The sequence below is a fragment of the Ranitomeya imitator genome, chromosome 5, assembly GCF_032444005.1.
Source record: "Ranitomeya imitator isolate aRanImi1 chromosome 5, aRanImi1.pri, whole genome shotgun sequence".
NCBI classification, from domain to species: domain Eukaryota; kingdom Metazoa; phylum Chordata; class Amphibia; order Anura; family Dendrobatidae; genus Ranitomeya; species Ranitomeya imitator.
Window position 1 is genome coordinate 584,156,086 of NC_091286.1, and position 26,870 is coordinate 584,182,955.

At 40.8% G+C, this 26,870-nt stretch overlaps 1 protein-coding gene across 2 annotated transcripts in view; it reads left to right on the plus strand.

The window, feature by feature from the left end:
* LOC138638536 (serotransferrin-A-like) overlaps positions 1–26,870 on the plus strand; it is a 44,619-nt gene that overhangs the window by 15,285 nt on the left and 2,464 nt on the right. For both annotated transcript variants that reach the window (XM_069727914.1, XM_069727915.1), the window contains exons 3-15: positions 355–463; positions 1,114–1,305; positions 3,549–3,690; positions 4,566–4,618; positions 5,120–5,283; positions 8,018–8,171; positions 8,866–9,014; positions 14,932–15,025; positions 16,702–16,737; positions 17,203–17,361; positions 21,093–21,243; positions 24,709–24,773; positions 26,448–26,626. In XM_069727914.1, the coding sequence (XP_069584015.1) occupies positions 355–463; positions 1,114–1,305; positions 3,549–3,690; positions 4,566–4,618; positions 5,120–5,283; positions 8,018–8,171; positions 8,866–9,014; positions 14,932–15,025; positions 16,702–16,737; positions 17,203–17,361; positions 21,093–21,243; positions 24,709–24,773; positions 26,448–26,626 (1,647 nt within the window). The remainder of the gene's footprint in view (positions 1–354; positions 464–1,113; positions 1,306–3,548; positions 3,691–4,565; positions 4,619–5,119; positions 5,284–8,017; positions 8,172–8,865; positions 9,015–14,931; positions 15,026–16,701; positions 16,738–17,202; positions 17,362–21,092; positions 21,244–24,708; positions 24,774–26,447; positions 26,627–26,870) is intronic.

Sequence of the window (26,870 nt, forward strand, 5' to 3'; positions counted from 1 at the left end):
CCTATTGCATACAGTGTTCATTGACACAGATATTTCGAAAACTGTTATAGACAGGCCACAACTGTAAAAACATGTTTGGACATTCAGGTATTTAGATAGAGATTTAGGTAGATTGTCAGCCTTCGCGGGCAGGGTCCTCTCTCCTCCTGTACCAGTTATGACTTGTATTGTTCAAGATTATTGTACTTGTTTTTATTATGTATACCCCTCCTCACATGTAAAGGGCCATGGAATAAATGGCGCTATAATAATAATAATAAAAATAATTTAGGGTATATTTACATGTTGAATTTTCAGTAGCAAATTTTTTTCATGTGTGTACAAATCCTAATGATTTTTTTTTAACCTTTTTAGGATGGATTGGCGGATGCAATCACTTTGGACAGTGGAGATATTTACAGGGCTTCTCTACATCCATATAACCTGAAGCCGATCGCAGCAGAAAACTATGGCACTGAGAAAGGTACAGTAATTGAACTGGCCAGATGTTCAATGATGAGGCAGTACAATCGTACCTGTAGTCATAAAGTTCTGGCACACACCGAAAGTGGGAAAACCTCTTAGATATCTCTTGGATGAATGCTCCCTTGGCCTCCAAGTATTCGACCCCATCGTTCATATGTGCCAACTTCATATGTGTGCTAAGCACTTTCATGCTGCCAGACACCTATGCCGTTGGATCTTCCCTTAGACCAGTGTTCCCCAACTCTGGTCCTCAAGAGCCACCAACAGGTCATGTTTTCAGGATTTTGTTAGTATTGCACAGGTGATGGAATTCTTGCCTGTCCAGGTACTGCAATTACCACCTGGGCCATACTAAGGAAATCCTGAAAACATGACCTGTCGGTGGCTCTTGAGGACCAGAGTTGGGGAACACTGCCTTAGACCAAAAGAATTTAGCGTGTTGAAATCTTACAGCTTATTCTTTTTCTCCCAACTTTTGATGTCACGGAAAAAGCGAGAGGTTGGGAGACCACCATACATAGGAGATAGATGCCAGTCGTGCCGAAAATGGATAATTTGGAAATGTAAAGATTTTCAGAAGTGGCAAAGCCTTTATATACAGTATATGAACACATGGTGATTGCAATCCTGCAAAATTTACTTTTACAGATGTGGATACTTGCTATTACGCCGTGGCGCTTGTGAAAAAATCCAGTACATTTATGTTTAATCAGCTTAAGGGTAAGAAATCTTGTCACACTGGCGTTGGAAGGACAGCAGGCTGGGTTGTCCCCTTTGGAATACTACGTGCAGAAAAACAACTGGAATGGGGAGGACCAGAAGAACAATCTATGGAGAAAGGTAAAAATTCTTCCATTATCCATTTATTCATGTTCATGCAACTGACAATGACATAAAAAGTGGCTCTGACATCAAAAGGGAATCGGAATTCAACCATGAGACATCGTAGTGGTGAAAAGTCCATATAAAATCCCTGACCAAAGAGCCAGGTGTTATCTGAAACTGCTGAACATGACTTCCAACAGCCTGGAAACCACAGGTAAAGGAGAGATGCCTACTGGATACTAAGCCGTACTGTTAAGAAAAGACACAAGCCCATTGACTGAAACCTACAGCATAACCTAACATGCTGATCGAGAAGAAGGGGAAAAAACCACAAAGCAGACCCTAATTGTCCCATATTACGGGATATTGTCCTTCCCAACGGCACATACGGCAATCAGACTGTTTCCCTGGATCAACACCCCGATTCCAATATCTAGTACCCATATCTTGTAATATTGCACAAAATAGTCATCCAGGCCCTCTTTATACTTTTTTGTGCGTTGATCATTACAAGATCTCGTGGCAGAGAGCTTCATGTCTCTGCTCTTATGGTTAAGATTTGCCATTTGTGATGACGATTAAACCTTCCATCCTCTAGAGATATGGAATGCGCCCTCATCCTTCTTGCAGGCCTAGGTGTAGATTATTATAAAGATTTCTGTACATTCATACATTATAATAAGATCTCTCCTAACCTTTTTTTTTAAACTGAATAACCTCACGTTAGATAACCTGTCTTGCTACTGCTGTGTCCACCCATTCCCTTAATAAATGTGGTCACTCTTCTTTTCACTTGCTATAGTTTAGCTTCGTCCTTCTTATTCATTGGACACCAAAGCCCTAGGCGCACTACTACAATATTAGAGAATAAAAATATATGGGGTGCAAGTGAGTGATAAACCGAAATGAACAAAAGGGAAGAAAAAAGCATCACTCCAAATACGCACACCTCATACATAACACAAAATACTAGAACCTGTTAGAAAAAACAAGATTTTTATTGGCACACCACACAAATTAAATCATAATTAAAAACAGCAAAAAGGCACCCTGTCCATACACAATATTGCAGAAATACCAGATATTGTATACACAATAAATGCAATCTAATGCAACCAAATAAATGCCAGCCCATGCATCTGTGAATAATTGGGCCTATTTAGAGCAAGCCAAAAGGATCGTCATCCTATGTTTTACAACTGGGTTGTCTGGGGCTTTTTCCCAGCCTGATGACAATCCTTTTGGCTTGCTCCTTTGAGGGGAGTCTTAAACAGGATGTCACAGGAAGCTGGGACTGCACTCACTTCTCTGCAGTGTCTATCAACCCTCTTGGAATAGGACATCATCAGGGGACAGCACTGATAGAAGACTTTGTGAAAGGGCAGAGATAGAAGATGTGAGTGACCCCAGCGCTGTCCCACAGGTTCTCGCACCACCTACAAATTAATAGTCATTAGAAGGCAGCGATGATGTCACTTGCTGCTTCAAGCGCCACCCTCAAATGGTCACCAGTGGGCGGTGACGGAAGCAGTGAATTATACTGGGATGTCGATTCATTTGATGGCAGTGCTAGAAGCTGTGGGGTGATGCTGTTGTCACACACTGTTTTAATCTCTTCCCTTGATGAAGTTTTAATTCAGATAGACGCTACGGCAGCAGTGGAGACAGAAGCAGAGTGCCGGCGCTGCACTCACATCTCCCACAGCATCCATCATCCAGGTTGTGTTCAGAGGGAGCAGCGATGCAGGAAACTAGTGACTTACCGCAGTGCTGCCTCCAGTGACGTCTTGTTCAAGGAGGGGAGATGGATGGTGCGGGGAGTAAGTGCAGCCCCAGCGTCCTCTGACATCACGTTTGAGAATCTCTCAAATGAAACGTCGCCGGAAGTACAGTAAAAAAAAACACAATTAAGGATTAGCTAAATTGGAAAAAGTGTATGGTATTGTGTAAAAAGCAAATTGCAAAAGTTGTTAGGGTAAAAGAATAGATATTTGCAAAATAAATTTTAGGTGTTGGACTACCCCTTTAAATAGGAAAGAATGTGGGGTACCGTAATTATAAAGTCCAAATGTCCTGATAGGGCTAATGGACAACAGTTGTTCTAATGGGACAACTACTTCAACTAAGCTTCAGAGGTTTACATATACTTTTATGTAAAACGACAGATAAAGCATCATGAAATCACAATGTGTTGTGTCAGTTATTGTACGTTTCTGAAGCAATAATATTGTGCATACTCTTTTTCACCATTTATATAGGTTTTTCAAGCTTCTTCTCAGCCAGTTGTGCCCCAGGTGCCAAAGAAGAAAAACTGTGTAGACAGTGTATTGGTCAAGGAAAGGACAAGAAGTGCAAGTTGTCTGAAAATGAGCCCTATTATGGATATGCTGGTGCCAGCAGGTGAGTCCAAACACAATCCCCTTACCTATAATAAATGCTTTATGGTCTTTTCTGTCTCCTCTAATGCGATATGTTCATTAAAAGAAATACATTGCATTCCAGTATCTGTGCCCTAAAATGTGTTCTTATTATACATGGCTTCATGGATTTATCTAATTAAATACAAAATTGCTGTAATTGTTTACTTGGCCTGAAAAGGGGCAGACAAGTATTTGTAAGGTTGAAATGCTTCATATTGTACATGTTATGGCAGTCTGGTGGAAGCCAATAGGCTGAGTCTGAGGGGTATACAGAAAGATTTCATTGATTCTACAAGCAATGATCTGTGTGTCAGTGCTCCGATCCTCTCGCATGACAGGTATGGAGGAGACGGAGAAAGTAACTTCTCCATCGCCTCCATTGCAGGAGTCGTGCTGCAATTGGGTGGCATCCGAGTGCAGCGCGATGTTTCACATGCACCCATAGATTTGTATGGGTGCGTGCGTTCCGATTCTCGCAGCCATTTCCATCATGCTGCGATTGTTTTCGCATGCTAAAATCTACTTTATATAAAAAGTCACAAAATTTGATGCAATTTCACTTCAGTGCCATCCTCACCCCGGTGAATTTTGGAGTATGCTCCACTTTGCCACAATGTTTGCAACTTTTGTAATCAAAAGCCAAATGAACACAGGAAAAAATGTTTTTTTTGCCTTGGCATGTGCCATTTTGATGAATTTGGTACCAAAAATGGCAACTAATACCACAAGACAAGATAGGAAAGTGACACAAATGAAGAATCATGGGCCATGGTGTTCAAATTGGTTTCTCATGAAAATAATATATGATGTGTAGCAACGAATGTATACTTCATATATGTATTATTCCTCCTGCAGATGTTTGAAAGATGACAAGGGAGACGTGGCTTTTGTGAAGCACATTATACCAGGTAACTGGATCCTTTTGTGATGTCGTATCATTATGTTTGCATATATTTAGAACCAAAAAGTACCTTTAAAAGGTCCCGGGCTCAGTAGACGTCAATCTGATGGAGCAGATCCTATGGCGAGGCGAAACATCTAGATGCTTTGGTATAGGACAACGTTATTTCTGTTTTGTGAATGAAGACGTTTCAGGGCGCTTCATCAAAGGATCCGTAACCCGATTCTGGAAAAAAAGAGGGTTATATAGCCAAAAGAACCTTTATCCCTGATATTGGATCATGTAACATTTTATTGTCTACGTGCAGCAAATAAAAAAACTTAATAAAGGACTAATAGACAATAAAAACTTAAAAAAAAAAAACACAACGCGTTTCGCCCTCGTAGGCCTTCATCAGGTGTATACATCAATTCTGTTTTGTGTGATGTTTCGTGTGTATAAAAATCAAAAAATATTCAAAAAATATTTGGTATTCAAGTAATCTAACAACCTCCTCATTGTCTTTCAGAGGAATACCATAAGGATTATGAGCTGCTGTGCATAGACAACACAAGGAAAGCAATCAGCGAGTATGCCTCATGTTATTGGGGAAGAGTTCCCGCTCATGCTGTGGTGGCCATTGAAGATGAAGACAAGATTGAACTCATTACTAACTTTCTCGCACAGGCTCAGGTAACAGAATACTTGTACCGAGCATACCTTGTGCTTCATGTCTTCTTACTGCAGGAGTCTCAACTATGGAGGAAGCAGATTCTAGGCCGACTCTATGCTACGGATAAGAACGATCCCGCATCTTTCACTGATTGTTGGTGTGGTCAAAAAATGAAGAACCCCCTTGAAAGTTTACATGTCATTAAAATCTTGTAACATAAAAATCTTTCTTAGGACCATACCCCCATGAAAATGTTCCCCTCCCCTTTTCCTGAAATTTTGCTAAATTATATCAATTGACATTATAACAATTCAGTGCACTATTGCACCGTTCATTCGGGATTTTATATGGTCACATATCCATTTTTTTTAAAGATGTGAGCCTATATATTACACATCCATCATCGTCACAACAATCCAGCAGAAAACATATACGTTAAACATAAAAGTTTAACATATATGGTTTTTTTTAATCTTAAAGGGAATCTGTCAGCAGGTTGATGCTATGTAATCTGACAGCAGGGACAGAGACCTTTATTCCAGTGATTTATTACATAGTTTTTCGGGTGCAACAGTTATGATAGAATCACAGAAGGTAGAAGGTTTACACAGTAAAATATCGATATTTGCAGATGATACAAAACTATGTAAAGCAGTTAATACAAGAGAAGATAGTATTCTGCTACAGATGGATCTGGATAAGTTGGAAACTTGGGCTGAAAGGTGGCAGATGAGGTTTAACAATGATAAATGTAAGGTTATACACATGGGAAGAGGGAATCAATATCACCATTACACACTGAATGGGAAACCACTGGGTAAATCTGACAGGGAGAAGGACTTGGGGATCCTAGTTAATGATAAACTTACCTGGAGCAGCCAGTGCCAGGCAGCAGCTGCCAAGGCAAACAGGATCATGGGGTGCATTAAAAGAGGTCTGGATACACATGATGAGAGCATTATACTGCCTCTGTATAAATCCCTAGTTAGACCGCACATGGAGTACTGTGTCCAGTTTTGGGCACCGGTGCTCAGGAAGGATATAATGGAACTAGAGAGAGTACAAAGGAGGGCAACAAAATTAATAAAGGGGATGGAAGAACTACAATACCCAGATAGATTAGCGAAATTAGGATTATTTAGTCTAGAAAAAAGATGACTGAGGGGCGATCTAATAACCATGTATAAGTATATAAGGGGACAATACAAATATCTCGCTGAGGATCTGTTTATACCAAGGAAGGTGACGGGCACAAGGGGGCATTCTTTGCGTCTGGAGGAGAGAAGGTTTTTCCACCAACATAGAAGAGGATTCTTTACTGTTAGGGCAGTGAGAATCTGGAATTGCTTGCCTGAGGAGGTGGTGATGGCGAACTCAGTCGAGGGGTTCAAGAGAGGCCTGGATGTCTTCCTGGAGCAGAACAATATTGTATCATACAATTATTAGGTTCTGTAGAAGGACGTAGATCTGGGTATTTATTATGATAGAATATAGGCTGAACTGGATGGACAAATGTCTTTTTTCGGCCTTACTAACTATGTTACTATGTTACTATGTTACAGCTTTCTCTGCTGCAGAGCTTGGAGCGCTGAGCTGTGCTTTCTGTGTATACTGTATATTGACATACAGCTGTGATTGGGGCATAGTTGGACTAGGAGGCACGGGACAACTAGTCTTCTTTTGATAATTTCTTGCTGATAAAACACTGACTTTTTTTATTGCAAAATGCAGCCTGGTAAAGGACACATCGCTTGAATCAGGATCTCTGCCCCCTACATCATTCTGCTCTCAGATTACATATCAGAAACCTTTAAAATGGGAGCCTATGGGTAACTATGGATCCTGCCACAGCCATTCATTAAGACAACCATGCTCATTAAATGCATGCATAGTTTTAGCTTGAGAGCCAATGGGTGACAGATCCGATAAAAAAAAATCAAGCATATTGAAAAAAAAACATTTTTAACATAATAGCCTTTTACTGACAGATGGGCAGCAGAAAGCATGCATCATGGCGTCAGTCAAATTCGTAGACTTTTGTCTTTAACATCTAAAGTCATGCATCTCCATATATGCGGGGTTTACCATGGAATTAAAGGACACGCAGTTTTGATTAGTAGGAATCTCCATGTTATGGTGCGTGCATGGTGCAATTATTTTTTCACATTGATATTCGGTCAGTGCTCATCTGCACTGTCCCATTGAATAACATTGGTTCGAGTGCTGTTTATTCCGCGCACAGCCCTCAGGCCAAAAACAAGGTCATGTGAATGATCCCTCAGAGTGAGCTCATCATTGAGAAACAGTGACATTATGAAAACTACAGCAAGAAGCCAAGTAAGTGACATATAGCTGGAATCAAGGTCTGTGCCCCATAAAAGGCAGCAAACATCTGGTCACAATTTTTTTTTTTAGTGTTTGTTAGCTAATATGCACATGGGCTATATGATGGACTAGGATTGATTGTTCATGTTTATATATTGTATATGTTGCGCCGATCACACAGAATGATAATTTTTGCATTAATGGTGATTCATTATGTCTCAAATTGTTATACCTTTTATTATATGACTTGTACACTTGTTTTACCGCTTGAGAAAAGTTCACACTATGAACTGAAACGTCGTCACATGGGCCATTAAACTCCTATGATTTGCACTATTTTTGGGCTGCTGCTTCCTTTTTTGTCTATATTTTATAATTAGACGTTTTTATTCCGAGCGTAACATCTACTTTATCTTTCTCTACTTTTAGAGCAAACAAAACTGCAAACTGTTTAGTTCCTCTTACGGGAAAGATCTATTGTTCAAAGACTCCGCTAAGAGCCTCCGGGTCCTGCCAAGCCAAGTCGATGCCCCCTTATATTTGGGAGCGCGGCTCACCAATGCCTTCAAAGCACTGGAAAAAGGTATGAATTCTAGGTGGTGATCACTGCTCACAGCTAGTCCAGAAACCGGAATATGTACTGTAAATGACGATAGGTAAGCACCCAGAACTGACAGATCTCCTTCACAAAGATAGGCAACATTAAAGGGGTATTCCCATCTCCAAGATCCTATCCCAATATGTAGTAGGTGCAATAATAATAATATTAGCAAATACCTCTAATTAGAAATGTAGTATAGTTTTTCTGATTTGCTATGTCTTTTTCCTCATGAGCAGACATTGCAGGACCTTAGGTATCCCAGGGTACGACCACTAGCAACTAGCTGTCACTATATCAGTGGTTGTAACCATGGATACCTAAGGTCCTGCAATGCCTGCTCATGAGGAAAAAGACAGCAAATCAGAAAAACTATGCTACATTTCTAATTAGAGGTATTTGCTAATATTATAATTATTATTAAATCTACTACATATTGGGATAGGATCTTGGAGATGGGAATACCTCTCTAATCATTGTATGTACTCAGAGCCTAGAGGTCTTACCTTCTTAAACTGGATCTGAAGAGGTTTAATTAGGAGATTTATTTCCTATTTCTTGTTGGGCTTTGCTTTTTGGCTATTTCAAGTACTTCACCTTTAAACTTCAATGTACACATTGTCTTTTGAGTTTCATAATTAGTTTTATAGCTAGTTGTGTCTCTTTCCATACGTTACAGAGTTAGAAGAACCACCACAAGACAAGATCCGCTGGTGCACACAAAGCAAAGAGGAGAAGTCAAAATGTGACACCTGGACCATTGCAAGTGAAGGAGCCATTGAATGTGTGGAGGCTTCCTCAGCAGAGGAATGTATTACAAAGATTTTGGTAAGTAAGCCACAATGGCTGATTATAATTTATCACTTCACTGTCATAATAAACAAGGATAATATTGTAAATAATATCTAATATATAAAGCTGAGTGTGTGTGTGTGTGTGTGTGTGTGTGTGTGTGTGAAATTTCAACCCCGCGCGTTTCAATTCAAACAATTTTGGGGAAAAAGTGAAAGGAAAAGTGTTGGAGGCAAATTGACAGCTGCCAGATGTGAACAAGGGGGACTTAAAGAGTGAGAGCGATGGCGCCAAAGAGTATATACCGTACAGTTGCCAAGGTGGGGCCTCGACATGGGATACTCACCACACACGGGGATATGGACACACACAAAATGCGCCACACACTACCTCAGCACACATTTCACCACACATACACCAACCTCGCCACATAAAAGTCAAAACACAAAAGTCGCCACTCAAAACTCGCCACACGTAAAATTCGCCACATGCAAAGCTAGGCTCACGCAAAACTCGCCACAAGTGCAAAACTCACCTCATGGAAAACTCGCCACACGCAAAACTTGCAGACATGGAAAAATTACCACATGCACAAAAGTTGCAACACATGCAAAAGTTGCCTCACATAAAACTTGCACCTACTCAAAACGCATCACACATAAAACTCGCCACGCGCAAAACTCGCCATGCGCAAAACTTGCTGCACACTACTTGCTGCACTAACCTGTCACATGCAACTCGAGACACAAAAAGTTGCTACACGCATGTCGCCACACAAAACTCAGCTCACAAAAGTCGCTACATGCATGTCGCCACACGCAACTCAACACACACAACTTGACACATGAAACTCGCCCTAAAACACACACAAGTCTGGTATTATCCTTCAAAAATAAAAATCTGATTAATAAGCAGACAAACTACAAGAGCAACAAATGTACCATATAGAAAATACGGCAGCTGTCAGTCACATGACCTGTCTATTATGTGTATGTGTGAGCTAATATATACTGCCAGGGGGAGGGCTTCCTGTTGGCTCAGGATTTATCAGGCTGCCAATTTAGCTTACAAATACTGAGGTATGCAAATTGTCTTGATAATAGCCAGACCAGAATGTCAATTTGCAGACACTGTGTTTTGGGGTACTGCCCCTCATCAGTGCAAAGTGGAGATCTGGTTTGGCTGATTGAGAGGCGTCTGACTGGGATCCAAGAAGTATCGTTTCTCCTTGCAGATAGTGACATGATAAGCATGTCGAGGTGAGGAGACTTAAAACCGCAATGCTCCTCTGGGAAATATGCAAATTGTCTCTTCAGAGAGGAAGAGAACTAGAACTCTAGTGCCACCTATTGGAAGTAGCAATCCTAACAGTCAATGTCAACCCTTTACCGAGCCTTGTCACATGACTTAGGATAATAGCCAAACCAGAATGTCAATTTGCAGGCACTGTGTTTCGGGGTACTGCCCCTCATCAGTGCAAAGTGGAGATCTGGTTTGGCTGATTGAGAGGCTGAAGTGTATTGCTGCGTAAAGATTAATCAGGTCAGTGAGCGGCAATACATGCTGCCAGCCAATCAGAGGCCTGCAACTGATGTCGACGTACACATGACCGGGGCACATGGCAGTGACATCATGCGCTCCTGTCCCTTGCATGCTTAAGTCAGCTGCCGAATTCATTAGAGGACGCCGCGTGGCAGGGAAGCGGACAGGAGGTATTTTTGTTTAAAATCAATGAATACATAGTGGTCATATTACTACACAGGTGACAATATGCTGTGCATTATACTAGATGGATGACTATGGGCTGTGCATTATATTACATGGATGACTATGGGCTTTGCATTATACTAGTTGGATTACTATGGGCTGTGCATTATACTACATGATGACTATGGGCTGTGAATTACACTACATGTATGACTATGGGCTGTGCATTATACTACATGTATGACTATGAGCTGTGCATTATACTACATTTATGACTATAGGCTGTGTATTACACTACATGGATGACTATGGGCTGTGCATTATACTAGATGGATGACTATGGGCTGTGCATTACACTAGATGGATGACTATGGGCTGTGCATTATACTAGATGGATGACTATAGGCTCTGCATTATACTACATGATGACTATGGGCTGTGCATTACACTACATGATGACTATTGGCTGTGCATTATACTACATGATGACTATGGGCTGTGCATTACACTACATGATGACTATGGGCTGTGCATTACACTACATGGATGACTATGGGCTGTGCATTATACTACATGATGACTGTGGGCTGTGCATTACACTACTTGATGACTATGGGCTGTCCATTACACTACATGGATGACTATGGGCTGTGCATTATACTACATGATGACTATTGGCTGTGGATTACACTACATGGATGACTATGGGCTGTGCATTATACTACATGATGACTATGAGCTGTGCATTACACTACATGATGACTATGGGCTGTCCATTACACTACATGGATGACTATGGGCTGTGCATTATACTACATGATGACTATGGGCTGTGCATTACACTACATGGATGACTATGGGCTGTACATTATACTACATGATGACTATGGGCTGTGCTTTACACTACATGATGACTGTGGGCTGTGCATTACACTACATGGATGACTATGGGCTGTGCATTATAGTACATGATGACTATGGGCTGTGCATTACACTACATGGATGACTATGGGCTGTGCATTATACTACATGATGACTATGGGCTGTGCATTACACTACATGATGACTATGGGCTGTGCATTACACTACATGATGACTATGGGCTGTGCATTACACTACATGATGACTATGGGCTGTGCATTATACTACATGATGACTATGGGCTGTGCATTATACTTCCTGCATGACTATGGGCTGTGCATTATACTACATGTATGACTATGGGCTGTGCATTATACTACATGGATGACTATGGGCTGTGCATTATGCTACATGAATGACTATGGGCTGTGCATTATACTACATGATGACTATGGGCTGAGCTTTACACTACATGATGACTATGGGCTGTGCATTACACTACATGATGACTATAGGTTAGGTTGTGCATTATACAACATATATGACTATGGGCTGTGCATTATACTTCCTGCATGACTATGGGCTGTGCATTATACTACATTGATGACTATGGGCTGTGCATTACACTACATGGATGACTATGGGCTGTGCATTATGCTACATGAATGACTATGGGCTGTGCATTATACTACATGGTTGACTTTGGGCTGTTTTTATACTACATGGATGACTATGGACTGTGCATTATACTACACGTATGACTATGAGCTCTGCATTATATATGGAGGTGCATTATACTATATGGAGGAATATGGGCTGTGCAATATACTATATGAAGGACTGTGGGCTGTGCATTATACTACATTTATGTCTATAGCTGTGTATTATATTAAATGGATATTTTAATATATGGAGGTACATTATACTATATGGAGGAATATAGGCTGTGCAATATACTACATGGACTTTAGGCTATGCTTTATATATGGAAGTAAATTATATTTTATGAAGGTCTGTGGGCCGTGCATTTTATTATTTGAAGGATATGGGCTGTGTATTATACTAATATGGATGACTATGAGCTCTGCATTATATATGGAGGTGCATTATACTATATGGAGGAATATGGGAGGTACATTATAGTATATGGAGAACTGTGGGCTGTGCATTATAAATGGATGTCTATGGGCTATGCATTATACTATATGGAGGACTATGGGCTGTGTATTTTACTATATGGAGGAATATGCGCTGTGCATTATACTATATGGAGGACTATGGGCTGTGCATTATATTATATGGAGGACTATGGGCTGTGTATTATATAATATGGAGGAATATGTGCTGTGCATTATACTATATGGAGGACTATGGGCTGTGCATTATATTATATGGAGGACTATGGGCTGTGTATTATATAATATGGAGGAATATGTGCTGTGCATTATACTATATGGAGGACTATGGGCTGTGCATTATATTATATGGAGGACTATGGGCTGTGTATTATATAATATGGAGGAATATGTGCTGTGCATTATACTATATGGAGGACTGTGGGATGTATTATACTACAGTATATGTATGATATTGTAGAATTTACAATAGATATCACACATGTAATGTAAGAAGTAAGTGAAATCTTTGGCATTGTATTATACTTGTATTTCTCTGATGTATCTGTGCATCATGAATCATGGTATGTCTTAAAGGGGCCCACTGAGACTCTTTCGCTTGGGGCCACGAAAATCTGGAACCGGCTCTAGACTAAGTCATTGAGATTTGGACTTTGCTGCAGGGTCCTTTGGGTTGTGTCTCCAAAGTAGCTACTGACCAATTTAACCTAATAAGCCCGGTGGTACCGGAGATATGGGAGCAAGGTCAAAGGCTTATTAAAAGCTGACGTTTCGCTTAGTCGCAGACTATAGTTAACAGCTTATCATCTGTTTCTACAGTATATAGGAATGACCATAATCTAACCTCCTAACTCCCAGTAACAGATATATTCATTATGTAGCGGGTCAGAATGTGTGGAGCAGGCTCAGTAGCTGAGTCTGCTTGACTTAGGGCAGATGTCAGCTGTGTTACACAGACAGTACTTGCCTCTAATAGTAATAGTATGCTAACATTATTTCCTTACTGTTATCAATTTTTGACAGCGCCATTTAAGCCTAGTGATTCTACCCTATCAATGGCCACCTACCCAAACCTTTTTAAATTAACAAATAAATAATCATATTTGATGCTGCTGCGTTTGAAAAAAATGATATATACCAATAGAAACTTGTTTAACCTGAGCAGTAAACATTAGAATTAAAAAAATTTTTTTGAAAATCTAAAGTTGATACTTTTTGGTCAATGCACCGTCCATAATATGCAATTAAAAAATAATCAAATGTTATCTATACCCTAAAATGTTGCCATTAATAAATGCAGCTCTAAGAGTAAAAAAGCAAGTCCTCTTATAAATTATCAGCAGAAAAAAAAAACCAACAACTTGTGTCTCAGAAAATGCCGCCACAAAACATTTTCTTTCAAAGTTCACAATTTTTGGAACTTTCACTGTTCTGACCTGGAGAATAGCACAATTGTTATTAGGTTATTAGGTTATTGTTAATAGGTTATTGTTATAGCACAATAACAATACCCCAAAACAATGGCAGGATTGTATTTTCCCACCATTTCACATCACTTGGAATTTATTTCCCATTTTCACATACATTGAATGATAAAGTGATTGGTGTCTATCAAATCTACAACTTGTACTGTCAAAAACAAGACAACTAAAGAAGAAAAAAATTACAGTTCTTGGAAAACGAGAGGAAAAATTTAAGCGTACAAGTGAAAAATTGCCCCATCCTTAAAGGGAATCTGTCAGCAGGATTTCACGTCCCAAACTATTTATATAGATGACAAGTCCAGCAATACCTTTACATGGCCAGTCTGTTCCTCCATTATTGGGAAATCAGTATTTGAATAGAAATGCAAATAGCTGTTGTAGATCTGAATCCTTTGTCACTCCAGCTCTATTCCCCTCCCACTTTCTCCTGCTTGACTGAAGACTCCTTTGCCTGGAGTCACATAGCATAAAGGTTCTTAGTCAAGCAGGAGGCAGGCGCTGGGCAGGAAATAGAGCTGGAGTGACGGAAGTTTTTGATCTACAGCCTCATTTACATATCAATTCATTATATAAAAAGATTGGGGGGGGGGGGTGATATCTGCTGACGGATACCCTTTATGTGGTTTAATGCAGACAGAATTTACACTTTATATGACTTAAATTGGTGTTACTATGTGTTTTTAATTTTGAAGAGCACTTACATGTAAAAGTTGACATCGGTATTTTTAAAACTGGACACAGAAAGTTTTTTGTTTTTTTTTTCAGAAAGGTGATGCTGATGCAGCTTCATTGGATGGAGGATACCTGTATACAGCAGGGGAATGCGGACTTGTTCCAGCGATGGGAGAGATATACGACGGTAAACATTAGAGAAAAACAAAGTTGTCTTTAATGAAAAATAGAATTCTACACATCAATCTGTTCTGAAAATCTCATCCGCAAAACTGATACAAAAGTGCAAATAGACTTAGCTTATGCTGAGTGATGATAGCTGTGCAGACACAGGGGAGAAGCGGGAAGAGATAAAAGCAAGAACTGGACACTTTTGACCTGGGGTCGGGTCCTCCTTAAATATCCGCACAACATATAATGGACCAAGGCCGAGCCTACAGGTTACATACCTGTAACCTGTGCAACCATTCAAGGGCCCAATAGTTAAGGTGGTCCACCACCACCATCAAATCAGGTGGAATTGTGCGTTATGAGGAGCTGTTGGACTGTAATGGGACCATATACTGTTCATGCAAGTGCACAGGGGCCCATGAGGTAAGGGGGCCAGTACCACCTCCAAAGCAGGTGCGATTGTGCATTATGAGGTCTGCAGATGGCCCATATACTATCCTTGCACAGGGGCCTCTTTTGTCTGCATCCGCCCGTCACTAACCCCTTCGTTAATTAGTAAAGGACTCTCCTCTCCAGATCAATTTCATTATCAGCAAGCAAAGGGGAGGCTGGTTGACCCAAGGGTTATTTAAAAGGCACCATAGTAGGGGGCTCCTTTCAATCCTTTTTTTATTGGGACTTCATGTAATTTTGCTAAGATAATGGGAAATGTACAAAAACTTGTGAAAAAGTAAAAACTGCAAGAATTCTGCCATGTTTGCTAGTATTTTTATTACTCAAAAGCTTTGATACCATATCTAAATACCAGTCAATGCGTAATCCGCCAGTAGACCTCAGGAAGCACACTTATTTCTATAAAAGTAGGATTTTCATAAGCGGTTCTGGCACTGAATGTAGCTGTTTCCCCACACTGAGAAAACACAGGTGCCCAGGACCTACTCTATGTGATGGGGTATGTTCATGTTGCAGTCAAAAAGATGTTTTCACTGTCATTTTGTGCAGGTTGTGGGGAAAATGCTATTTTTGACCATTATGGGTGGATTCACCCATCATCCATTCTGTATATCATAGAATGTTAGAGTTGGATGGGACCTCCAGGGTCATCGTGTCCAACCCCCTGCTCAGTGCAGGATTCACTAAACCTTCTCAGAGAGATGTCTGTCCAGCCTCTGTTTGAAGACTTTCATTGAAGGAGAACTCACCACTTCTCGTGGCAGCCTGTTACAATCATTGATCACTGCCCAAAATTTTTTCTAATATCCAATTTGTATCTTCACCCTTTCCGTTTCATTCCATTGCTTCTTGTGTTTCCTTGTGCAAATGAGAATAATGGCGATCCCTCTACACTGTGACATCCCTTCACATATTTGTAGACAGCTATTAAGTCTCCTCTCCTCCTTTTTGCAAGCTAAACATTCCCAGATCCTTTAACCGTTCCTCGTAGGACATACTTTGCAGTCCGCTCACCATCCCGGTAGCTCTTCTCTGAACTTCTCCTTTTTTTCAATGTCTTTTTTAAAATGTGTCATCACAGTATTCCAGATGAGGTCAGACCAAGGAGGAGTAGATGGGGATAATGACTTCATGTGATCTAGACTGTAGGCTTCAATTAATACATCCTAGAACTGTGTATTATTATTATTTAGTACTTCATTGCTAAGTATTGTTTTTTTCTGTTGTATTTCCTTGCAGCTACTGAATGCAGAAAAAAGGGACCAACAACACCAGGTATAGACAATAATAAATATCTATCCACCTATATCTCTATCATCTATTTATCTATCTAACATTTTTACTTCCTTCCAACATGACATTGTGCTGGTTTTTCAGACATTATTTATACCAAGTTTCATACGCCCTACACGGATGATTTCTTATTTCTGCCAGTATCTACCACTAGAGCGACCTTGCCATATGAAGTGTATGTAATAAGCTCCACAGCTCCCTCTTGTGGTGACTGGAGATCATCAGAATTTTATATCTTACCCCTTTGGGGGGAATTTATCAAGCGATTTGCCTTACTTCATTAGTGTAGAGAAGTTGTACAGGATGATGTTTGAGCTAATGATTAAGACAGTATTTGGAGTCAAATTTAATAAAATACCAAAATAGTGGTAAAAGAAGGACTTTCCCTCACTCTAGCATCTGGGTGATTCTTTGCTGAAAATAATTGACCTTTTCCTCTCTCCAAAGGCTCATATTACGCTGTTGCTGTCATAAAGGCAAGCGACACAGGCGTCTCCTGGAATAATCTGGAAGGCAAGACATCATGCCACACGGCTGTTGGACGCAGCGCTGGATGGAATATCCCTGTTGGCCTTATACACAAGAAAACTGGCATTTGTGACATGTGTAAGTGTTTTGTAAAAATTTTAAAAGGTTATACCTGCCATCGTAAATGGTTCACATTGCTCAGTGCTTGGAAAATCAGGCAACTTTGCAAATAACTTTAAAAATCCTCTACATTCTTAAGAAATGTGGAATTTTTAATTTTATAGTTTACTAACTGAAGCGCCCCGAGTTGCATGGACATAGTAAATATTTGTGGTTAGTTATAGCACCTCACTTCTCTCATTTTCCCATCACGCCTCTCATTTTCCCCCTCACATCTCTCATTTTCCCCCCTCATTCCTCTTATTTTCCTCCTCACTCTTCTCATTCACCCCTAACACTTGTCATTTCAACCTCACATCTGTCATTTTCCGATCACTCCACTATTTTCCCTCACTCCTCTCATTTTGCACTCACACCTTTTCATTTTCACCTCACACCTCTCATTTTCACCTCACACCTCTCATTTTCACCTCACACCTCTCATTTTCACTTCGGTATATACATGTTTGTCATCTCCCTTATATATAGTATACACCAGTATGTCATCTCCTGTATATAGTATATACCTGTATGTCATCTCCTCCTGTATAAAGTATATACCTGTATGTCATCTCCCCTGTATATAGTATATACCTGCTGTATGTCATCTCCTTCTGTATATTGTATATACCTATGTGTCATCTCCTCCTTTATATAGTATATACCTGTATATCATCTCCTCATATATATAGTATATACCTGCTGTATGTCATCTCCTCCTGTATATACCTATGTGTCATCTCCTCTTTTATATAGTATATACCTGTATGTCATTTCCTCCTGTATATAGTATATACCTGTGTGTCATCTCCCCTGTATATAGTATATATCTGTGTGTAATCTCCTCCTGTATATAGTATATACCTGTGTGTCATCTCCTCCTGTATATAGTATATACCTGTGTGTCATCTCCTCCTGTATATAGTATATACCTGTGTGTCATCTCTCCTGTATATAGTATATACCTGTGTGTAATCTCCTGAATATAGTATATAACTATGTGTCATCTCCTCCTGTATATAGTATATACCTGTGTGTCATCTCTCCTGTATATAGTATATATCTGTGTGTCATCTCCTCTGTATATAGTATATATCTGTATGTCATCTCCTCCTGTATTAGACCGCGTTCACACGTTATTTGGTCAGTATTTTTACCTCAGTATTTGTAAGCTAAATTGGCAGCCTGATAAATCCCCAGCCAACGGGAAGCCCTCCCCCTGGCAGTATATATTAGCTCACACATACACATAATAGGCAGGTCATGTGACTGACTCCTGCCGTATTTCCTATATGGTACATTTGTTGCTCTTGTAGTTTGTCTGCTTATTAATCAGATTTTTATTTTTGAAGGAAAATACCAGACTTGTGTGTGTTTTAGGGTGAGTTTCATGTGTCAAGTTGTGTGTGTTGAGTTGCATGTGGCGACATGCATGTAGCGACTTTTGTGAGATGAGTTTTGTGTGGCGACATGCGTGTAGCAACTTTTTTGTGTCGAGTTGCATGTGACAGGTTAGTGTAGCAAGTTGTGTGCAGCAAGTTTTGCGCGTGGCGAGTTTTATGTGTGGTGCGTTTTGAGTAGGTGCAAGTTTTGTGTGAGGCAACTTTTGCATGTGTTGCAACTTTTGTGCATGTGGCAATTTTTCCGCGTGTGCAAGTTTTGCGTGTTGCGAGATTTCCATGAGGTGAGTTTTGGACGTGTGGCAAGTTTTGCATGTGGCGAGTTTTGCATGTGGCGAATTTTGCGCGTGGTGAGTTTTGAGTGGCGTCTTTTGTGTTTTGACTTTTATGTGGCGAGGTTGGTGTATGTGTGGTGAAATGTGTGCTGAGGGTGGTGTATGTGTTCAAGCACGTGGTAGTGTGTGGCGCGTTTTGTGTGTGTGTTCATACCCCCGTGTGTGGGGAGTATCCCATGTCAGGGCCCCACCTTAACAACTGTATGGTATATACTCTTTGGCGCCATCGCTCTCATTCTTTAAATCCCCCTTGCTCACGTCTGACAGCTATCACATCTGGCTTTCACATCTGGCATTATGTAGATAGGGGCAAAATTGTTTGGTGAATTGTAACGCATGGGGTTAAAATTTCGCCTCACAACATAGCCTATGATGCTCTCGGGTCCAGACGTGTGACTGTGCAAAATTTTGTGGCTGTAGCTGCGACGGTGCAGATGCCAATCCCGGACACACACATACATACATACACACATACATACACACACACAAACACACACACATTCAGCTTTATATATTAGATTAGTCTTTCCAAGGTCATCAGCCACCTGTGCAGTCTGTCAGCGGCGGACGGTCTCCTAAGCAAGGAGAGCAGCACTCACAAGCTCTTTACGATAGAGCTTGTAAAGGCTGTTCTCAAGCTGGCCAGATGGCTGGAACGGACTGTTAGTTACCGATCATGGTCGGCTTTACTGCCAATGTGCTCCTCTAGTGCTGCAGAGGCAAAGCTGCTTCATGTAGCAACATCGGGCCAGCGGGAGCAAAGATGCCGCCGGTGTCAGAAACGATGCCGCTGGTGTAACAAACGATGCTGCCGGTGTCAGAAACCATGCCGCTGGTGTCAAAAATTATGTTTCCGGTATCCTAAAAATTTATACCATTTTCAAACACAGGACCCCACAACTTATTCAAAACTACTGTCAGGTAGTTTATTAGCCCTTCAGGAATTAATGCAAAGTAGCATGACAGATAAGGAAAATGTTATTTTTACCATCTAAATATTCCTGACTTCTAAACAGGTCACTACTGCTGGCAGACTCTAACGCCATTATTTGGCTGTGAATTGCCATGGCAACAATCAGGACCACTCAATGAAGATCTCAGGGTGCCAATGGGGTGAAAGAGGAAGCCCCCACTATCTAACCACCTAGATGCAATACTCACTGCTGACAGCAGCATCTAAGGGGTTAAACGGCTATGGTCGGTGCCAACACTGATCGTGACCGATGCAGCAGGGTGTTCGCTATAGTATGTGGTGTGGGGATGCTATTCACTTATATCTCAGGTCAGTTTTAAGTCATATTGGTGGGTCATTAGGGGGCTATACAGTGTATATACAGACATTCATACTCACTTCTGCATTCATCACACATCTAGACACTGACGCTCTCGCATACATATATACCAACATATACACATTGTGGCGCTCACACATATCTGCCTAAGTTTGCCTGAAGGTCGCCAATAAAAAGAGTGCACATCTAGTGCGTTTATATAGGAGTAAGAAGGTGTTTTTCTGCTCATATTCATACCTCACTACTTTATGGAGGACCACGTAAGTGGACCAAGTATGGAGCAGTAACATGTAGGCACCATCAGCACAAGTGAGGTAATATTAAAGCAAACAGAACATCAAGGCTTAAAAGTGACCTTCCAACCTCTTTGGAGAAATCTGGATCAGTCTACAAAGGTGACTGCGACCTTGGCATGATCGTATGACTGCGCAACAAAATACTGTGCATGCCATCAGTTAAAATTAACAGCCCTCTATGGGATGAGGCACAAAGGTCGTGATTTCTTGTGGACTTTCAGACCTTTTCATCTGATGAGATGAGTAGAGGCGATCCATGTAACTAAAGAAGTGGATCCATATAAAATAAGTCATGCTGTGTTGTGGACGTTAGCAGTGGACATTACACGATCTGTAGTGATTGATAGAACATGTCTGACCTCTGTTTATGTTGTTCTACATTTACAGCAACCTACTTTAAGGAGAGCTGTGCCCCCGGGGCTGACGTTAATTCTAACCTCTGCAAACTGTGCATTGGTGACCCACAGAAATCTCTGGATGGCACAAAGTGTTCCCCAAATAACAAAGAACTGTACTACGGCTATCATGGAGCATTGAGGTATGAGACAAGATGTGGAACAGAGGCGGTGGCTCTCAGACGCTGGTGTCAGAGGAAAACGTTAACATCTTTACAGACTTTTTTCTTATATTTTTATTATCTCCTTCCCAGCATATAAAGGACTATAATGTCATATGTCAGGACTCAGTTTTTGATGTAAGCTCAGATTCCTAACTTTAATGAATACCGGCAGATAATGGCTGCTTCTGGCAGGGTCTGCTTTTGACAGCAGCTGGTGGAGCCAAGCTCTGCCCTCTCCTAGCCACTTTAACGCTTCTGTCAATTTTTCTCAATGAGATACAAACTTAAAGGGAAAGTGGATATATATCCGGATTTCCAGGGGTCCAAAATAGTATGGATGTGGTTTTTATTCGTTAACACGTTTCGAGGTTTTCATGCCTCTTCATCAGGACAAACCACAATGGTCATTGTGGTTTGTCCTTCCCCTCCAAGTTTGTATCTCATCACTCTGGTGGATCTGCAGCAGCGTGTTTCAGAAAGTTAATACAGGGGTTGTGACTGTCACAACTACATCAGGTGTGCAAATCCTGTTTTTATTATTTCTCCTGTAAACTAGATGAGACCCTATGGTGCTTATAGTCGCTCAAGTTTTTACTTCATTTGAATTTTTGTCAATGGCATTTAAAAAATATATAATTGGGGGCACACTGCTCCACACGATTGCAGGGCCCTGATTGGTTGCCATGACAGCCAGGGGGCTGCCGAAGGACCCCATGACTAACATGACACTGCTACTATGACAATCAGCCTCTGTTATTCATAGGAGTGGTCTTCACTATATACTGTAATATTGTGGTATTGCAGTTTATAGTGCAAGGAAAAACAAGCCCTAATATATCTACAGTGGCATGTAAATGTTTGGGCACCCCTCGTCAAAATTACTGCTATTGTGAACAGTTAAGCAAATTGAAGATGAAATGATGTCTAAAAGGCCTAAAGTTAAAAATGACACATTTCCTTTGTATTTTAAGCGGAAAAAATATTTATATATATCTATATATCTATATATATAATTGCCTAAGGGTTTTTCCGTCTGTCTGTCTTTCTGTCTTTCTGTCTGTCTGTCCTGGAAATCCCGCGTCTCTGATTGGTCGAGGCCGCCAGGCCTCGACCAATCAGAGACCGGCACAGCATCGACGTAGAAATCCCGCGTCTCTGATTGGTCGAGGCCGCCAGGCCTCGACCAATCAGCAACGGGCACAGCGACGATGATGTCATAAAGGACGTAGACATCTCACGTTTCTGATTCAGCGACGGGCACAGTATCGACGTAGATGTCATAATGGTTGCCATGGTGACAATGATGTCATAAAGGTTGCCTCGACCAATCAGCGACGGGCACAGTCTGTCGCGAATTCTGGAATCATCATTGTCCATATACTACGGGGACATGCATATTCTAGAATACCCGATACCAATCAGCGACGGGCACAGTCTGCCGCGGATTCTGGAATCATCATTGTCCATATACTACGGGGACATGCATATTCTAGAATACCCGATGCGTTAGAATCGGGCCACAATCTAGTATATATATATATATATATATATATATATATATATATATATATATATATATAGTCATTTTTTACATTTTGAAAATCGCAAAAAGGACAATGGGCTGATGTAAAAGTTTGGGCAAGTTGTGTGCTCAGATAAATGTAGCCAAGGTTTCAGACCTTAATTAGCCTGTTAGGGTTATGGATTGTTCACTATCATCATTAGGAAAAGCCAGGTGATGCAAATTTCCCAGCTTTATAAAAACACAGCCTCCTCTAACCTTATGCCAAAATTCAGCAGCCATGGGTTCCTCTAAGTAAAAATGAAAATGGTGGAGGCCCATAAAGCAGGAGAAGGCTATAAAGAGATAGTAAAGCGTTTTCACGTTGCCCAGTCCCCAGTTTGAAATGTAATTAAGAAATGGCAGTTAACAGGAACAATGGAGGTCAATATTAAGTCCAGAAGACCAAACAAAATTTCAGTGAGAGCTGCTCATAAGATTTGTGATGTCAGGACAACATTTAGTGTCCTTTTTAGGATCAAAGACCTAAATGCAGAGTGGATTCTCAGCCTGCAAACACACCACTTGGAAACTTGATGAACCAGTCAAGGGGGTATCTCTCCATGGATACCCTGGACTGTGGTACCCAATGATTTAAACAGCTGGGATAATATCCATTCCAAGCCATTATGGCAGCATGAGGCCCATAAAAGCATGCCAGCTCTATCTATATGTAGTTAGGACAAGCTAAGGTAATAAACAAATGAGTTGAAATGCCCCTATGTAATGCAAAGATGTTTACTAGGTCAGGAGCCTTTCTTACACAGTGGCTTTCCATGATAACTCATAGAAGGTGGTTAACATTTCTGTCTCCCCCTATAAAATCCATATGCTTTGATTTATAGGACAATGGTTGTTATGATTGCATAATTAAACATCCAGTAACAGAAGAGTTCCATTGTGTTTGCCTAGTTTTAAGGAGAAATCCATCTTAACAAGATCTTTCCATATGTCCATATGACATGTCTTAAGAAGTCAGGTTGGTCAGATTTATCTAATCTCCTACTAGCTCTCCTTGAAAAGAACGTACCTCAGGAGAAATGAGAGAGGGGGAGAGTGATGGTAGTGCACACCTGGGGGTTGTGTAGAGGCACAGAACCTATAAGAACCTTAAAGGGATTGTCCGGTCAAAACAGATAAGTCTGCCGTCACTCTGGGTGACTGCAGAATTATGAATTCTGCCAGTTTCAGACCTGGGACCGGAGGGCATGTGTGTGAGTTATACGCACCCCAACCAGTGGGCACTGCCTTGCTCTCCATACACTTGTATGGAGTGATGCCGCATACTCTAGTTGGCCATGCTTACTAGACGCCGAGTCACTAGATGGGGCGCAGCCTCGGCTCAATACAAATGTACGGAGCAAGGATGGGTCCACTGGCCAGGAGTATGTATAACTCATACAAACCCTCAGGTCCGGGGTCTGAAACCGGAGGAGCCCCACAGCGCAGAGTGCATTTCCTCTGGGGATTTATAAGTCTGCAGTCACACAGAGTGACTGCAGACTTTATCGGTTTTGAGTAGACAACCGTTTAAAATCCACGGATACAGCCACCTGACTGGAAGAGAAATTCTTCCAGATAGCAATTCCCTTTAGTTAACGTAACATACTTGTGCTGCCTTTGCGGAAATAAAGAATCCTCGAAGATTAAGGTTTTTATTACACCAACGCGTTTCAGTGGCAAAATGCGTTGATGTAATAAAAAACATAATTTTATACCACTGAAGATTCTTCATTCCCACAAGCTAAGTCCAGGTACTGTTACACCAAAACACGGCTGATGATGATTTTCTTATATTTCATATATAAAACAAATGCTTAAATCCCAGTGTAAAATTTATACTGGAGAAAAAAGCATGATATATTTCTTCTGTTCCTCCGTAGGTGCCTTGTTGAGAAAGGAAATGTTGCGTTTGTGAAGCATACAACTCTATCTGAGGTCCTTAGTGGTAAGTGGTAACCCTACAATTACAGTGCATACACATTTTTGAGAATTCAGTCTCCGCAGTCCCTGTTGTCGGGATCTGTCATGTTTTTGGTGTGGTAGATCACATCTTCTGGCAGAGACTTTATATCACAGACATTACATTACGCATATGTCAGATGCAGGTGAAAGTTATATATTTCATGAGGCCTGGAAAACACAAGTAAAAAATGCTCTTCATTAATGCATCAGATTCAATTCACACAGTAAATATCTGAAGATAAGTATATTGAAGAGCTGTATGGCAGGAGCAATATGAAACATCATTCCAGGATCACTGGTCTCGGCTTTTCCTTCCTGCACACCAGTTGTTCCTACAGTGCACTCTTACGCCGACTCATTAATTGTGGTCAGAGCCAGTGAAAGAGCGCACTGTCACTGTGCATGTTGCGCAGTGTCAAAAATCCACTGAGCTAATCTCGGAATTGGCAACTGACACATGCTTAGTAGATCAGGGACTAGCCCATCCCCTGAAAAGGAGGTCACTGATGACTCTTTGCCTCTGCCCCCTGGTGACAACTCTTTTAACTATCCCAGCATGCACTGGGATTCTCATAACGTCATCAGAAAGGAAGTAGTAAAAAAATAAATAAATAAAGCAATTAGATAGAATAGTGGGGGAATGGTGGAGAATTTTTAATAAAAGTACCATAGATTAGAAACTAAAATAGATTATGAAATTAAATAGGTAGCTATTTAAATTAACAGAGTAAAAAAGGAAACCAGCACAAAAAAATTGAAAAAAAAAGGTGGATTTTATTGCCTGAACGGCGTGGCGACGTTTCGGATGTAGTATCCTTTCTCAAGCTTGAGACATCCGAAATACTACATCCGAAACGTCGCAACGCCGTCCAGGCAATAAAGTCCACCTTTTTTTTCAATTTTTTTGTGCTGCTTTCCTTTTTTACTCTATTAGACCATTGGATTGCTGGTTGGGAGAGCTTTGCACAACATGTGAGTTAGTACTGGATGCTGTTCCAATTTTTTCCGTATTTAAATTAATAGAAATTTTAGTGTCAGACCACCCCTTTACAGTTACAAGGAGTGTCAGCCCCCTCCTGCTTGATTCACAATGGCTGTACTCTTCCCAAGCATCCACAGAATGACTAAACTCCAGGACCAACCTGCACTGTCCTGATCATAACCAGGGCACTCCATAAAAATAAGACCACTTTTTTCCCAGAAAGCCGGAAAAAAAAAATTGTTCTATCCATGATTTTTTTGATGGTGGAGAAACCTGCACAAATTATTATTACGGTACTTGTTGTTCTCATCAGTTTATAGCTGGCTGTGAATGTAGCTGATGTCTTCATGTCAGAGTTATGGGCTGTGGACCTTTATCGTTTTGTAATCTTAATGATTTACCATGATTGTGTGGCCAAAAATAAAAAGTTATCTGTCCATGATTTTTTGAGAGGTTTTCCAGAATTTTTTTTTCTTTTAGAAATCAAGCTGTCAATTCTGATCATAGGGTCCGCTATTTAGGCATTGCATAGCGGTATTGCTTGAACAATGGCTCCATTTGGACATTAAATAGTTGTAGTATATCGAAAAAACATGGGAGCACCTAAAAGTATTATAAAATCACTTTCTTGGCAGAATCAGAGCCAGAACTCTAAAGAGTGAGATTTCTTTCTAGATAACCCTGCATGGCTAAACAACATGAAGGAGGACGATTTCCGCCTCCTGTGCACAGATGGCACCGTCAAACCCTTGTCTGAATATAAAGTCTGTAACCTTGCCGAGGTCCCAGCTCACGCCGTTGCCACCATGCCAAGCAGAAAAGAAGTGGTTGTAAGGATTCTTAAAGAACAGATGGTAAGATAACAGTCTAAAGGCAAGTGCACACAGCGTCATTTACACGCGGCGTCATTTCGATGCCAACTTACCCACTGAGTTTTTCATACATAACACACTTCAGGAAAATGCTGGCACAGTTATTTCTTAAAGCGTCTTTTTTTTTGTCTTTCCGACATCTTTTGTGATGACTTATGCACCAGCACTTGTTTTTACAAGCCGTATATGTATTAATAGAGATCCTTTTCCATTTAGAAGCCGCCAG